Source organism: Gobius niger (genome assembly GCF_951799975.1).
Source record: "Gobius niger genome assembly, chromosome: 20".
In the NCBI taxonomy this organism is placed as follows: domain Eukaryota; kingdom Metazoa; phylum Chordata; class Actinopteri; order Gobiiformes; family Gobiidae; genus Gobius; species Gobius niger.
In genome coordinates this window covers 23,256,980-23,273,569 of record NC_136871.1, presented here as the reverse complement: position 1 = coordinate 23,273,569, position 16,590 = coordinate 23,256,980, and the positions used below count along the sequence as shown (strand labels likewise).

The window sequence follows — 16,590 nt, the reverse complement described above, 5'->3', positions numbered from 1 at the left end:
TTTTACAGCCCTTTATAACAGAAAACGCTCCAAGTTTTTGCCGCTTTTAAGAAACCACATATTACATTTTACTGCATCCATGGCAAGATCCTTATTTCACTCATTTTATGAAATTTGAATAATTTCAAACTACAATGACAAAGATGATGTGTGATTAATCAAATGGTAATCCAACAGCCTGGAGAGATGTCTTGGAGTAGATTTTGGGGCTTTCTGTTTAAGCCACTGATACTCGCACACAGTTGACAGAATGTGAGTAAAAGGAGGATTTAACCAACCACTGTGAAATGTGAACTCTTATGAGAAACAGATAGCACAGGGTTCTTCCTAATTGACCGTATAAACGTGTAAGGAATTGAATCAACGTTGATATATATATAACTACAAGGACACTGGTCAAGTGTCGATGCACACCAATGGCATGCAAATAAATAACATTCGAAAATCTTCCAGACTAGGGGTGGGCCAAATCGTATCGCATATCATTATCGCGGTATCATTTTTAAATCGTTGTGGACACGATATAGTTTATGTTACGCTCAGCTCCATTAGAGCAGCACAAACACTGTAACACTGTAAAACACGGGGACAGGCGCTTGAAAAGTAAAACAAAATAAAACAAAATAATAGGATGTAAACTGCTTGAGATCATATTTGCGAGGAAATGAGTACGCCAATTACATTGTCAAATATATCGTTATCTTGTTATTTCTTTTTTACATCGTGATATAGATTTTAGGTAATTTCGCCCTGCCCTAATCCCGACTGAATGTGAATCTTTTTTTTTTGCAAGTGAAGAGATAAGAAAACACAGAGAAAGCATAGATAACAATCAAATAATTAATCAAATTTACACATGCCTAGTTTCACAAGAGTCATCTATAGAGTACTGTAACAAATATTCAACACCAGCAATATCTCCTTTTTGTAAATCAACTCAAGTGTTTCATTCGACTCCGCAGTGGTCTTTGCCTGTTGTATACGGCCAATGCCCCACAGGAAGGAATTGTCCTGCCTCCAAGCAGTGAAGTCCCTCTCCAAAACAGGGGCGGGGGTTCTGGCCAGGGAGTACAAGTCGAGAGCCAATTATTGTGGATTTTTCTTTTTTCAGGTCCAGAAGGCTCAGAGGCGGAAATGAGCAGAGCAATGAATGAGCAAATAAACTAAAGAAAGCCTCCACACACGTGCAGTAAGCCTTTTTGTCTTAATCTGGCAGCAATAAATGAGTCAATATTTTATACCGTGATTTACGTCAGCTGTATCTGTCTCTTTCAACCTCTCAATCCTCATGCCTTTATCACAAGCATTTTATTAAACCAATTCCCCCCTCCAAACACTACAGCTGTGCTCCTATACAACATGTAATACAGTAGTTACACGCCTCAGGTTTATGCCGTGTAAAGTCGACATTAAAGAGAAAACTGCTGCCCTAAAAACGTGCTACTGCTTTTGACCACTGACGGCTGACAGATTATGTCCTAAATGTGGCACGTTATTGAGTAAAACAGCGTGTAAATAAAAAGTGATTTGTGATAAGTGATAGAAAACAAACCAATACTGACCAGGGACAACATGTGATGGTGCAATATGTGTATTCAAGAGAAAAAATGAAGTTAGAAAATCTAATCCAAGAGGAGTGGCCTTGATACGAAGCTGAAAAGACAGTGCCGTGAGGATCAATAGGAAATACCAGGAGAAGAGGAGCTTAGGAAGGTGACACTGACGCCGTAAGCCAAATCCCTTCAAAGACAAAACAAAGACTGAAGTACTTTCGCTAACCAACAAACATACTTTGTCTAATAAGATATCCCTTTTCCATAGAGCACGCATACAAACAGAAGCAAGAGTTACAAACGCAATTTGTGTGGGCGGATTAGCGGTTAGCCTCGACAGCTAGAAGGTGCCAGGTTCAATCCCCGGCAGGACGGGGTCTTTCTGTGTCTGCGTAAGGTTTCCTACTCTGAAAACATGTACAATAGGCCAGGATGAGTGAGTGTATTTGTGAGCGTGAGACAACTGACGGAAATGTACAGTCCCAACTAAATAAACAAATATTTATTTATTTTTAACAATGTAAAATGCGATGAACATTTCATAATCAAAACAGATCCTGCTATGCTACACACCAGTAACAGTTGGGGGCATGTTTTACACAACTTTATGAAAATATTGTAAATTATGCGCTGGAGGGACACTGACAGTTCAGAGCATGTTTCACATATCAAACACACAACAACAAGCCATTGCTCCAGCAGAGGATCAATATCCATTCAGCTACTACAGACCCTATTAATTACACTAATTAGACGACATATCGATCTGCGCTGTCAACACGAGACGTAGGCCGGCTTTTAGGGAAATGGAAAAAGAAGATAGACCTTGACAAAACAAATATATTGCCAATTGCTTTGTAAAGATAAAGAAATAGCGTTTCTGTATCTTAATTGGTTGATAAATAGCACACGTTTGAGCAAAAACATGGAGGATCAAGGCACCTTGGGTCTAAATGTAAATCAAATTGTAATATTTTCTAAGGCTGCAACGACGCGTCGACGTCGTCGACGTCGTCGATTAGGTAAATACGTCGACGCCGTTTTTGTCCGTCGACGCGTCGCTTGTTTACATTTCACTTCCAGCGTGGCTGCGCGTAATGCAAACGCTGCGACCGAGGGGGGAAAAGCACGGCAAAAGTCGTCAAAAGTGTGGGAGTATTTCCAGAAACGGCCTAATAATGTTGTTGTTTGCACACTGTGTCGAGCGGAAATGTCATATCACAGCAGCACAACTAACCTGGCTAACGCCAGACTGCTGTGTGCGCTCCAATCATTTCGAACTGCAGCATCACTTGCGATTTTAGTCTGGCGTTAGCCAGGCTACAGCACAACCGCTATGAACGAACATGTGAAACGAAAACACCCGCGGCTGCAAGAGCCCCGTATCTCAGTCAAACTACGGTGTTGTTTCACTGATTAATCAACGCGTTGTTACGGTACAGGCTCTGACAGCGCGCACTCACTCTCCGCCTACTTTGCCGCATATAAAACCAAAACGGAGCAGTCTGCTGAAGTGAATGAGCAGGAGAGACCGACCGCCTTCCCCGTCTCTCCCAACACGCGAGTAGGCTACTTCTCCGCTCGTGCCCCGCTCGGCCGTCTGTCTCCCGGTGCTCGTTTCGCCTCATGCGCGGCTGGGTCACGTCCCCGTGTCCCGGGCGCTGTTCTCAAGTTTTCTCTGCGCGGACTCGGGGCATCGGCCACACATTCATTTAAACTCTCTTGTTGTTGTGTCTAGCGGAGAATCAGGACAGTAGTTTGATGACAGACGAGAGTAAAGCCGTGTCCGTGGCCTTTTTGTCTCAAAGAGGAGTTGAATCCACATGGTTCTCACGAGCACAGTAACTTACAGTAACTCTGGTTCTCTGAATGTGCACAGTCTATAACGAATTGGGCGACTCACAGGCTGATTCTCAGTGGTCAGACAGAAATAACCGTCAGGTGCAGGTTTCAGTTAGTTTTAAATCAGCGGTTCCCAAACTGTGGGTCAGGGCCAGAAGTGAGAGAATGGGCCCATTTGCCATTTACTATTTTAAAAAGTGGGGAAAATAGACTAGTAGTAAATAAATATATAAAAGCCATGCCATTTGGACACATCAATGTTTTTTTCTTCATTTTAAATGAAAAAATAATCGGTAACATGAAAAATAATCGATAGATTAATCGAAAAAATAATCGATAGATTAATCGATTAATCGAAAAAATAATCGGTAGATTAATCGATAGAAAAATAATCGTTAGTTGCAGCCTTAATATTTTCCATATTTGTTTTAGAAAATTAAGAGTGTATATGTTACAGCCTACAGCCTTAACGACTGGGCTATCACCCAGCATTCTTGACAGAGCTTGAAATGCAGATGCGAATCACCAACAATGCCATTAGAGTGATTTATATTACACATATGATATAATCAGTACATTTAAAAACATATTTACAATAACGCAGCATGCTTTTTTGGCCCAGAGGCAAGTCAGTAGTAGTGCAAAGCAGTACAGAATCCTGGTTTATGCACCCTGGATTCACAGATGGGTAAATCTTCTGCTGAGCTCCAAAGTCAGACATCTACGATCCGACCAAACTGCCACAGCTGCTGTTTGCAGAGCTGCACTTCCTCCATCACATCCCTGTGTTTCTGAACATATCAAGCTCGTCAGCTTATGCACTCTACTCTCACAGGCATCTGCAAATACAGGAGGCACCATGTGTAGCTAAAGTGTTAAGGAAAAGGAGGTTACTAATGTCCATAATGAAAAATGGAGAAATTTGGTGGCATCAAAGTGTGAAGATCAGCAGATGAAACAGAGTGTAAGAAAGTAAAAGTTAAAAGTGTACAAGGTGTAAATAAAGTGAATTCACACTACTACAATAGAAATACATTGCCAGGAGCACATTTACACTGAGCTCGAGGATGCGACACAGCCCGTTCAAACAGTTTTTTACTAATGACTTCCTGATGAGGCACTTCCTACAGGAAAAACATGCCTAAGTGCAGCTCCATCGAAAGAAAGAAAGGCCGCCTGAAACGGCTGGTCCAGATGAGCGCTACCATGGTTACGGCACTGACCAAAAAAACGAGTTACAAACATTGACGTGTTCAAACATTCGAGTGGGCTAAAAAACAATTACAGTCCATTCACAAAGGGCTCGTTGTACCGAGCAGCAAGGTCACACAGAGCAGGTTTAAAAAAAGAGCAATGTGAAGACAGCGATTAGTGGATTCATTTTGTCACTTTAATAAAAAGCCACAGCACTCAGAACAGTACGGAGTTGACACATTTTCAGAATTGCAATGCATTATCGTGGGTATTTTTAAGGCTTAGTTGTTTCGGATCAGATCTAATTGTGATTTTGAACAGTGTTGAAGCATTTTCAAGTAACTTATTTGCAATTGAGATCAGATTCATCTTGTCCGTGTACTTAAGCGTTCATTCAGTTTTCTAATTTGAAAGTGAAATAAGCGTTTGCGGAAAATCCATTTTCAATGTGTAAAAGAACAATTTAAACGGCGGTTGTGTGCAAAATGTCGACGCTTGAAAACCAAATGCTGCGTGCTCTAAAAGCGCAGTGAGGGCTGCAGCGAATGCCTGTTCAGAAATCGGTCACTTGGAGACACTTGAACCTGGCTGCTGCCCCGGTGTCTTTCACTTATGAGCCGCTTGAGCTCAACTGGCCTATTCACATCAGCAGCTTCAGGTTACACCGTTGGAAAAATATTATATGATTTGAACAACATGATATATTATTGGTCTGTTTGTCAAACAAAATTCGGACACTTTTTTTTTCCGTTTCCTGTGTCTCTTTTGTGAGGAGGACGAGACTTCAAGATGAAATAGTCATTTCTCACTTTCAAAATTAATTTAACTCACAGGTTTATTTCACTTTCACAATTAAATATATAATTGAATGAACACAATAGTATACAAACCATCTTTCAGCCTTTTCATTCGTGTTTTAGGTGTAGACAGAATAGATAACTTATGTCCGCCATCTTTTTATGTGGGGCTTATAGACAAGATAATGGTCAGTAAACAGACCTATTTATCCATGATAAGGCCAACTCCCTCTCATAGGCTACTCTAGACCTGATGGATAGATCACTTGATAATGAAAGCATTATTGACTGGTGAGTGATCGTCACTTAAGACCTCATCATTTACATAATGGCAGGAACTGAAGACAAAGTAGACAAGGCATTCAAGGGACTAAACTAATGAATGCTGAAATCAGCTAAATATCCCCAGTGCTGAAAAAGACGACGGTAATCAAAGCAGCTATATTAAAAAGAAATAGGGTAGCGCAATGTGAAAAAATGAGCGAGATTTGAATATTTGGATATCAATATATGAATGCAATACTTCACAAAACCATTTCAACAGCACTTTCCATTAAAACTACTGTAAGCGCTGATTTTTCAACAACCGGTGTCAATACGAAATCGGGACCATAACGGGACAAAATGAAATCAAGAGTAAACTTTTGCATATTTTTAAAGTTGCCAAGTTTTTGTTTTCGGCAGTGTTGGCAGAAAATGTAAATCTCAGTCAGATGGAGGTCATTTAGTTTCTTGTGATTTGGATACTGCGTCACCTAATATTCCAATAACGATATTTTGCAAACGTATTGTGCAGTCCTAAAAAGAAATGAGCACAATTCTGAAATCACAGAAGACAGCCACATCTAAAACACAACAGCACGTGCCTCTATTCCAACCAAAAGGCAACTAGTATAAGCTGCAAGTCTCAGACAAAGGGAGGGGATAGATGCTGTTATAAGAAATGTAAATCACAGAGGCATATTACTTAAAATCGTATACATAAAATTCTCTGGAACAAAAGTATAGTTATTGTGACAAACATGAAGAGACAATTGCCAAGAGAACATGGTGTACCAAAACATCTCGTACTCAGACAAGCTTGTGTGATAGATTTGGTTAAAATAAACAGAAATGGCAGCGTGGTTTTGGTCACCATCAAATGAGGATAAGACGGGATAAGTGACAAAATAAGCGAAATCACAGACAAGATGAGAAATTGAAAGATGCCCAGAAGAGGCACGGATATTGAGGTCACATCTGCTCAGTCATTTCTGTCAGGGTATTCTTAAAAAGTCTGCTTCAGGAATACACAAATCAAAAAAGAAGAATTCAAACGCTTGTGCTTCACTTTTTTCGGACTTGGGCAGAGTCTCAGGAGCTGTCATGGAGAACAGTCGGGAGGTTATTATGCAGACTGTTGTAACCGTCTTGCCTCGGGACGCAAAAGGGAACAGATTGGGCTCAAACCAGCAACCTACCGATTCCTGCTGCCCCTGCTTCTACTACAACTACACATTATGTACTGAAAGTGTCCAAAGTATTAGCAAGTGTAGTAGTAAGTGCTAGTCTGTTTCTGGTCATGTTATTTCAAAACTCATTTGTTAGAAGCTTGGTCACTGTGGTCAAAGTGTGAGTAATTTTCTAAGCTTTTTATTAAAGTGACTACGATTGAAATGCAACAGGTGTAGTTTTGTTCTTAACCAATCCAGTCAAAAAACTGCATTGACAATTACTAAGAAAAACATCTCGGGAAAACACCCCCCCAGGTAGTACCTTTACCCGTGATACAGTCCCGCAGTGAGACTGAAGTGCTGGGGACTATAATAACAACAGAGTCACCTTGAATATTGGAGTATGTGGCCTGCTCTTGATGCGCCGTGCACTAGACATGATGATCATTATCTCCAAGTCAAGTCTCTCAAACGGAGCATGCACACTCCTCGGGACAAGTCATTAGAGTTGGGTAATTGCTTCATCAAACCCCATCAAGAACAAGCGCTGAAGTTCATTCTTAAGCCAGTGCTCGGATCAGCAGGTAGGATCTTATCACCGGACACAATCCGACAGTAATCTTGTGCCGCAAAAGTTAAAACGGCCCCAATTCTTGCTCATTTATTTAGACACATCTATGCACCGTCTTTTTGAGCAAACGCAGTTGTCAGTCATGGAGTAGTGATGTGCAATATGAACCCGTCTGCATTTTAATATTAACGACATTGTCCATTAGCATTTCTTACTGTGATCATCATAGTGGGTGTAGTTTACCCAGTGACAGTGGTAAGAACGTGTCTCAATTGCCTTAGCTGAAGTGTTCGTGAAAAACAGAACTCATTAAGACACTGGCCCTATACCGCAATTATAAAAGGGAAGTGCCAGAGATTTCTAGTCTGCAGTAAATACATCCGGCAGACTCTATAATTACTTGTTCTTTTAGAGAATGCAGTGGACAGAAACTTACAAATGTTTGTCCTTGTGGTTATACATATTTTGCCTGATCTCGCAATGCTAGTATTTATTTTTCACCCAGACTTTTTCACCCACATATGAAAGTTTAACAGATCTGCTGGGCAGTGGACACCGCATGCAGAGGGTGACCGATTAAAAAAACAGACAGAAAACTGCTGCATAGGTTAGTGAGGAAAATTGCAATGTTTGCAATTCTAAATCTAAATTGCATCTAAATCACAACACTCAGATAATTCCCAGTAAGATAATTTCCCACATTTGTGCTACGCTACTGCAGTGCTTTCAGGCGAAACACAACTGTCAAAAGTGCAAACATTCATATTTTAGCGCTCATGCACAATATGATTAATACTGAACTCTTAAAGCAGTCCAGTAATAAATCCTTCACATAAAGGTTTAAGCACTTTTCTGAAACCTGTCTGCGACTTCCCACCTCCGAGCTCAGGTTAAAACTCCCCTAAAAAGCTTTGGCGAATAGGAATGAGATTAAAGATAGCAGCCTGAATAATTCATGGGCCCGATAATAGAAATGGGATGAGGATGTAAAAAATGTGCCAGGGACAGGGCCATATCATCTGCAGCCAACTACAGATACAGACTTAAACACTGTGTACGTGTGTGTTTTCAGATACATCGGTACAGATAACACCGACAGTAACAACTCAATTTAGGAGGATTTTTCTTTTTTCCCCAAGAATCAATTAAAAATTACATTAGGGGACTCAAGAAAAGAAGTGGGTAACTTGTTTACCTTAATAAATCTGGGGTCACACAAGTGTTAATGGGATGATTGAGAGGTCTTTCATCTCCCCCTGGTGTCTCTGGGCAAAAAAAAACCTTGCAACTTCCCTGCTTCCGGGTCAGAGGCGCAATATACACTAATGGAGTCACGAAGAACAAGCTAACAGGCTAACGGGCAAAGCTAACTGCGGGCTAGCGCACCTTTAGCAGTAGAAAAAAATTATCTCCATTGTGTCATTGAGTTGTGGCACAATTTCCATTATCCCTCTCTCCCTTTGTCTTTTCTGTCAGCGTCGTAGCATTTACTCTTATGGACAATTAAAGAGTAAAAAAACGTAACATGCTACCACACCTGCAGTGGCGATTATGGCCTCTGGAAATAGGGCTTGACAATTCGGTCGTTTTAAAACGTTTTCTACATTTATAGAGGCAGATTTTTGTTTTGTTCAAAAGCACAATACATTACCTAAATAATTTCAGTCATTGCAAAATATGACCATGAAATCATGATACCAACCACAGCCGACGACTGTCCCGACCTCAGCACCTTGGATAGCCAAAAAAAAAAAAGGAACAAGAGGCATCCAGTTCCTACCAGGTTTGGACCCTGCAATTTCAAAGGTTGGAAAACTACAATAAATGCGACATGGCCTCAGAGTGATAACAACATGCTACTTTGGTGGCAAGACTTATGCATCAGACAGCTGCAGGCTCAATGATGCAAACAATCGGAAGTTTTTTTAAAATCAAGTTTCAACATGTGCACAATGAAAACCTATGACACAATTCGAGATCTCCCACTAAAAAGCAACCTTCCTATTACCAACATCTGGTTTATGATTTCAAATTACTAAGACCTTTAAAACTATTTCAAATGAATTAAATCAAATTCCAGGTAATCCTTTGACGGAGACACAATGGCACAAACCTCCAAAAAGGCAGTAAATGATTAGGAGGAAGATACGCTGTGCATGTGTCATGTGATGTGCTTCTGCAAAACAAACTCAAGGCATTCTCACTTCCACAAACACGTACAGGAAGTCACAAACCATCATTCTGCAGCATTCAGGAAATCTTCGCTCTACGCCCAGCCTTATATGGACATACTGTATCTGCTGACACTGGCACATCAATGACGCCAACCCTGAAATGGCTGTTCGAAAGAAATCACGCAAAATAAATGTTGAATGAATTGGAAAACGAAATCGACGACTCTTTCAGACTAATCCAATCAATAAAAACTGGAGTGCAGTAGAAGTGAGTGTAGGGGTGGAAATCCAATTTAGATTGCAGTATAAGCAAATCTCAAGCAGTGCTGTTATTTAAGTAATGAATTATCTTGTGTCCCGTGTACCGCCACAAGTGCCTAAACCACAACCTTGAGGAACACCATTTCAAATCCAGTGCGAGCTTGTTCAGCAGAAATACACCTGTTTATAAAAGGATTTGGTGGCGTCGGCCCGAGACGTGACTAATGGCACACAAATACATGCTCTTGCAGCTTGTGGCCAGTGGACGAAGCTGTCATTTTGTGGCACGAGATGAATCACGTCTGTACAAGGCTATTATTACGATCGCAAACCCCAAGCCAGTACTCGAGACGAGATCCAGACACAGCTCATTGGGATTCAAAAACGTATAGAGGAAGGTTTCACAGGGAATTTTAACACAATTTTAATTAGCACGGCGACAACAACTTTACTTCTCAGGCAACAAATTGAGGCAAAGCTCGAGAGAGGCCAGAAACCATTACGCTTTGCAAATAAGAAATATATTGCTTCTGTGTAGGTGTGAGTAGCAATGTTGATTCCCATCAGGTGGAGTCACAGAAAACAAGAGATTGATCTGAGCCAGACCAGCAGCAAATACGCACTAATGCACTACTTGTAGAGACCATCATGTATATCTATCTTTGAATATCAAGCTCAACAAAGAGTGCTGTGTCTTTGGCTCAACAATGATCTGGACAGGGCCCATTTGACTGACTTTCCTGTGGCAGAGTGGACAGGGTTATCCACTGTGAAGGTGTGAGATGATGTAGAAAAGAACCAGACTAAAGATTTGAGTAATTTCTTAGACCAATCATTAAAACTGGACAACTGGGTCAGAGCCTCCCCCAAACAGCAGCTCTTGTGGGAAGTTCCTGGTCTGCAGAGTGTTAAGCATCTTTCAAAAGTCGACGAGCTTTACCCCCGACTACACTGAAGCGTGACTATCTAAGAAAAATGCCGGAATACGCGAGTTGAATGGAACTGAAACAACACATTTTGTTATTTGCAATGAAACAATCAATGAAATACTAATTTTGTAAGCAAATATTGTAAGAGAAGGTTTTACTAAGAGAGAGCAGGCAATATCATGTACTCTATGGATGTGCTCTGTCCCATTTTCACAAACTATTACTGATAATGAATCATTAGTTACAGCCCCACATGAAACCAATAAGCTTAATTCATGTATATTAGTAAATTTCCATCCATCAATTTTATTCTGCGTTATCCTGTGTCCAGTGTGCAGTGCCCGGACGAAAACCTCACTGCTCCTCCTGAATCCGAGGTTCAACTATCGCTAGGATTCTCCTCTGCAGCGCCTTGGAATAGACCTTACTGGGGAGGCTTATTAAATTTATATAAGTAATGATATATGTTTTTTTATAACCCCATGCCATCAGCCTGTATTGTGTGTGTGTGGGTGCGTGTGCTTCAGCTCACATGGTTTTGCAGTTAGGGGCCTGATACCCAGTGAATGAAACGGCTTCCTCCTTACACTTCCTGAGCATCTGAAGGCACACGCCCAGACCATTTACTAAAGCTGCTACTCCAACACGCATAGACATCAATGCTTGCAGCAGTATATTCAAATAGCAATTACTAAAGCCATAATGTGTGGCTGTTGCATCATTAGCAACAGTGTTATCATGTTCCTGATTTTTTTCCCCTCTTCAGCATGAAGACATCCCACAGTGAGAGAACTGATAGAACCTGCACAATTATTTGGTAGGGTAAATCACGCAAGCTTGGAACAGCGTTTAGATTTACTTATATTGTAGCCAAAAGCACTGCAATGATTTTGAGTGAGCCACTGCTTTGTACAATGGGTCATCGGAGGATAACACGATAGGAAATGCATTTCACTGCCCACATACTCTGACAACACAGCCATTTCAATCATAATGAATCATAATTTCTGCTTGTCGTTCACGCCATCTTATCCAAAACAACTGGTACTTCATCTCGTGTATATGTGTCGGTCCTATAAAAATTAAAACCACATTTTTAAGGCTATTTTAAATACATAATCTGATCAATGATTTATAACTGAATTCTTACCCCTTAAGATTTGTTATACATACTATTAATCTTCATAGAAACAAAGCATGTGTCAGATGTCACTGACATTTGACACATGGTGATTGTAGCCTGTTGCAAAAATGTAACATTGTCACGATGCAAAACCCCCACATGCAATGAGTGACTAAGAAATAATCTGGCACAGATCCTAGTGCTTATTACATTTGCCACTGGTTACAGTAGGGCTGCACAAAACACTGAAATGATGATGATTTTCTGACATAAGAGCCTATGGCAACAAAATAATTTGTTCTTTGCAAAGAATATCATACCTACATAGCAGTATATATAATTGCAATAATTCAACAGCGTTGATTACAATTATGCAGCCCTAGGGTATTTTATGAATAACTATAAAAATCATGCTTGCATTGAGCGTCTCACTTTATAGGCTTGGCAAGCTTCTCAAGAGTGCTTAAGAGGACCATTATTAATTCGACTGCTCCCCACACTTAGGGGTGGTAACTTGTAAGCTATACATGTAGCCATGGCTGCTCTGGGTATGACTGACAAAAGAGTGGCTGCCAATCTGCGCCATTGACCATGAGAACCATCACCACTCGCTCACACACGCTACACTCATGGATGAAATGTCTTGCCCAAGGACACAATGACTTTGAGAAGTTAAAGTTTAAAACCATTGTCGCCAATTGTTACGTTGGCAAAGTCATCACAGCAAGACAAGGGCACATGCCAGCTCCTTTCTATGGAACTAAAAATAAACACATTCATTATCTGTATTCTTTTGGCATCACTTGATGAATAAGTAACTCTGAGAGCGACAAAAGCACCTGTCACTCAGACTGTAGGTCGTCACCAGCAGCAGACATTGTGTCCCACACTGCAGCACAGCACTTAGCTGCATCCTCCCGAGCTATTAGGGCTTGTCCCAGAAGGAAACACCCCTAGGTCTGATCCCCCTGTATCCAGCCCCATCACTACGTGCTCCTTATCAGACAGCCAGAATACCAGCTTCTCCTACACTATCCAGGCCACGCAGCACGACTTTACAAAGATTTACATTCAGATCAAGCAGTCACTGAAAAGTAGAAGGTGCAATGTCAAGATTGTTTGAATAGATCAACCTTCTTACCAGTCAGTTTTACTGAACTATGCAAAGACCGCTGTACAATTCAATTCTGAAGTGAGGCGGGATCACATAGACAACGTAGTTACTTTCATTTGAAAGGATTAGGCCATCTTGGTTTTCATTTTATTTCCTGAGCGGCATAGACATAAACACATCATTTATTTTGACGTAACAGTTGCCTGCATCAGGTACCCAGAACAGACTCCAAAGACAAAGACTCAACCAGGTTACAATCATTTCCAAACCGGCACTAACAAAACTGCAATCAGGCAGAAAAACATATCACCTCACACATTTCTGTCAACTGTTGAATTGTTTTCCAAAACCAATGTGAAGTAAGCCCACATTGCATGGACATACAGTATTAATGAATATAATGGAGATGTAAAAGGATGACAAGGATGTAAAGAGAAAGTATTTAGCAAGGGTTTTGGTTAAGAAAGAGATAGGATGAGGAAGAAGCCTGGTTGTTTTTAAAAGAAGTAGGTTTCCCCAAGTGATGAAGCCTTTTAATAATACACCGTTTGCTCGGAGTGTCCAAAAAAACCCAAATAAAAACAGTTTGTTTTCCTAGCCGTTGCTCTCCCTGTTGCGTTTGAGTTTGTGAGGACGGCACAAGTGTAAGAGTGTTAATGTTTAGTCCCGGTTTAAATGCTATGTGTGAATCAAGTTTTCTGGGCACACAGCCAACAGCAAGAGCTCTGACTGAAGAGCCCAGCAGCATGTTGACAAGATGAAATCTGACCAACAGTACAGTACGGACCAGTGCCTTAGCTGATTAATAATGTGGCTTAGCAGTTTTAGCCTTGAAACGGGCTCCAATTTGGTCTCAGGTAATGGAGGTTTAACAGTCTCCGAAAACTAGAACTAGTCTTATATCGGAATCTTTCTAATATAGATTTTCTTGTAGCTCGTAATTGTTGAATTATCATTTATTCTTAAAATCCAATTATTACGTTGACCATGTGTCAACACTGAATGTTTTTGTAACTTTTTTTTTATCTATGTAAACAAACTACGGTATTTAGCAGCAGTGAAAATATATACAGCACATGAGAAGAGACGTGTTGAGAATGCAAGGACACTAAAGACAAATAACACGTACTAGCATTAGATTTTAAATCCTGCCCATCCTGTCCAAGTCTCCCTGGAAGAAGAAAATTCTCAATGTTTGCTTCCGGCCAAAATAAAAACTCATATAAAGCTTGTATCCAATAGTTGAGATGATCTGATAATTGGGCGATGCAGGAAACCAGGATGCAGTCTGCACATTGCCTCAAACACAGGAACTTTTTCCCACTCATTCCAATGATCGGGCAGTCATGTGCCAAGTGCAACCTCAGTCAAGTGTGTACTTTCAGAAGCAGCAGACAGCTGTACTTTAAAGGCAAAGCATCCCAAATTAATGTCTCAATTTATACAATCTATAGGCTCTACGAAAACCAAGATATTATTTTTTCACTAACCCAATTTTTAATGCCGCTTAATGAATTGCTAAACTTATCTGGTTTTAGAGTCACATCAAAGCAGAATAACCACTGCTCATTTGATTTGGCTACAGTTTTGGTGACAACAATTAAAGCAAAACAACGAATGTCACTGTGACCCACATTCGGAATCAAAAACCATTTTGTTCCGAGCTGTGTCGAAGCGCATACGTGTTTTTTTTAAAGGCATTGTTGTTTATCCAAATTGACAAACGAACTTCATTGTGAGTCACTTTTGGCGCACGTCCCATCAGTTGAGAAACACTTTACAGCATTACAGCACTCTCTCTCCCTGGCTCATTCTGTATACAAAGTCAAACTATACAAATTGGGGACTGGATGGATTACACAACACAGGAGACGTCAAATAATTGTGCTTCCTGACTGTAAAAAAAAAAAAAAAAAAAAAAAAAAAAATCAACCTGCCCTGGGACTACAGATACAAACAAGCCATTGTGGCCCAACTCATATTTGCAGCTCGTGTCAATCAATATGTATGTGACCAAAGCAGTGACAGGCAGGACAGTCTTGGACAACACTTGCAGGTTTTTCTTCTTCTTCTCCTCTTCTTCTCAAATGCCATCTTGATATTCTCAGGCACGCTTTTCCTGCTTCAGAGTCTTTCAGATTCCAGAAAACACAACTATCATGCAATAGAGGCTTTTTTTTTTTTTTTTTTTTTTTTTACACAAGCAGACTTGGCCCATGCAAATGCCCAGCCACTGTAGCAATGTTGACCAATATTCCTATCACGTGACCAATCAGAGAGCACGAGGTGGGGCCAAGATGCGAAGATAGTACTACTAATGACCGACTAATCTTCAAGGTATCGGCGTGACGGTATGGCTCTCCCTAAAACTTGTCTTTGGGTCACGCACTCGCACGTCTTCACACGGCGACGATGATGAAACACACACACACACGAGCACAGGTTGAGTTTGGCATGCAAAAAAAAAAAAAAAAAAAAAAAAACTGTGGGGGTACATACCTAATAACAGCAGCTTGACTTCCCTGGCCGCCTTCTCGCCGTCCTCCCGGAGATTTTTGTCAATCATTTTTGATCTCTCCGCGGCGGCCTTATCTTCCGCGCTCACCGTGCAGCCCATGGCTCCCGCAAAAACGCAACGAATACGACGCTTCAGAGCAACCGGGTCTTCTTTCCCCCCCCGAACTGCCACTGCCACCACCACCACCAGCAGCAGCACCACCACCACAACTAAAAAGCCCGGATAGAACACAACACGTAGGCAGCAGCTTCCTCTTTTTTTCTTTTTCCTCCCCTTTCCAGCGGAGAGAAATAAACAATTTTTTTTTTTTTTTTTTTTTTTTTTTGGCCACACGAATTCACGGAGAAGTCTTCCCGTTTTAAGTCGATGTTCAAAAAAGAGGGGTGTTTTTTTTTGTTTTTTTGTTTTAGCAGGCGCCTGTTCCCCTCGCTACTGCTGGCCCATGTCGACTCCGCTATGCGCGCGCGCCTTGCATCCACTCACGCTCCGTCAAAAAAAATGCCAACGCTTTAGATCTGCTGCACGCGCACACTTCGGCCCGCTCCCGTTTTACGCTGCAGTCTCCCCCTTTTTTTTTTTTTTTTTTTCAAATTAGCGCAACATATCCACTTCTCTCGTTGGTTGCAGGAAAAAAAAAATGTCATCCAAAAATGCTAAGAAAGGGCAGTCACTATCGCCTCCAATTAGTGCGGGACCAGGTGAGTTTTTAACACCGTCCCCTCGCGCGGAGCCAATTAGAAGCGAGCGAAGTCAGGCGTGATTTTTGGAGAGGAGCCGCGTGGTGCTTCCGACGTGCCCTCGTGCGGACTGCAGTGGTCGCTGTTCGCGCGCGTGCAGTGAGAGGGGAGTAGATTGTTGACCCTTTTTTTACACAGGACATGTTGACAGCGGGAGAGCGAGGTTTACGGTTTAGGGGAATGCGGTTGTCGATGTGTGGCTGTACTTCTTCACGACTTACCTCGACGCGTAATTAGGCCGAGGGGGAAGAGAAGGTGAACAGCGACATCCCGTGGAGAGATTTGGTTATTGCAACCGCTGGAGGGGAACACGTTTTGTTTTGTTTTACTGGAAATGGAAAGAA

At 41.3% G+C, this 16,590-nt stretch overlaps 1 protein-coding gene across 1 annotated transcript in view; it reads right to left on the bottom strand.

Annotated features, from left to right (window-relative positions):
• LOC306979324 (guanine nucleotide-binding protein G(i) subunit alpha-2) overlaps positions 1-15,812 on the bottom strand; it is a 40,143-nt gene extending 24,331 nt beyond the window's left edge. The window contains exon 1 of the mRNA XM_079578214.1: positions 15,491-15,812. Coding sequence (XP_079434340.1) covers positions 15,491-15,608 — 118 coding nt within the window. The 5' untranslated portion in view covers positions 15,609-15,812. The remainder of the gene's footprint in view (positions 1-15,490) is intronic.
• Between the last annotated feature and the right edge of the window lie 778 nt (positions 15,813-16,590).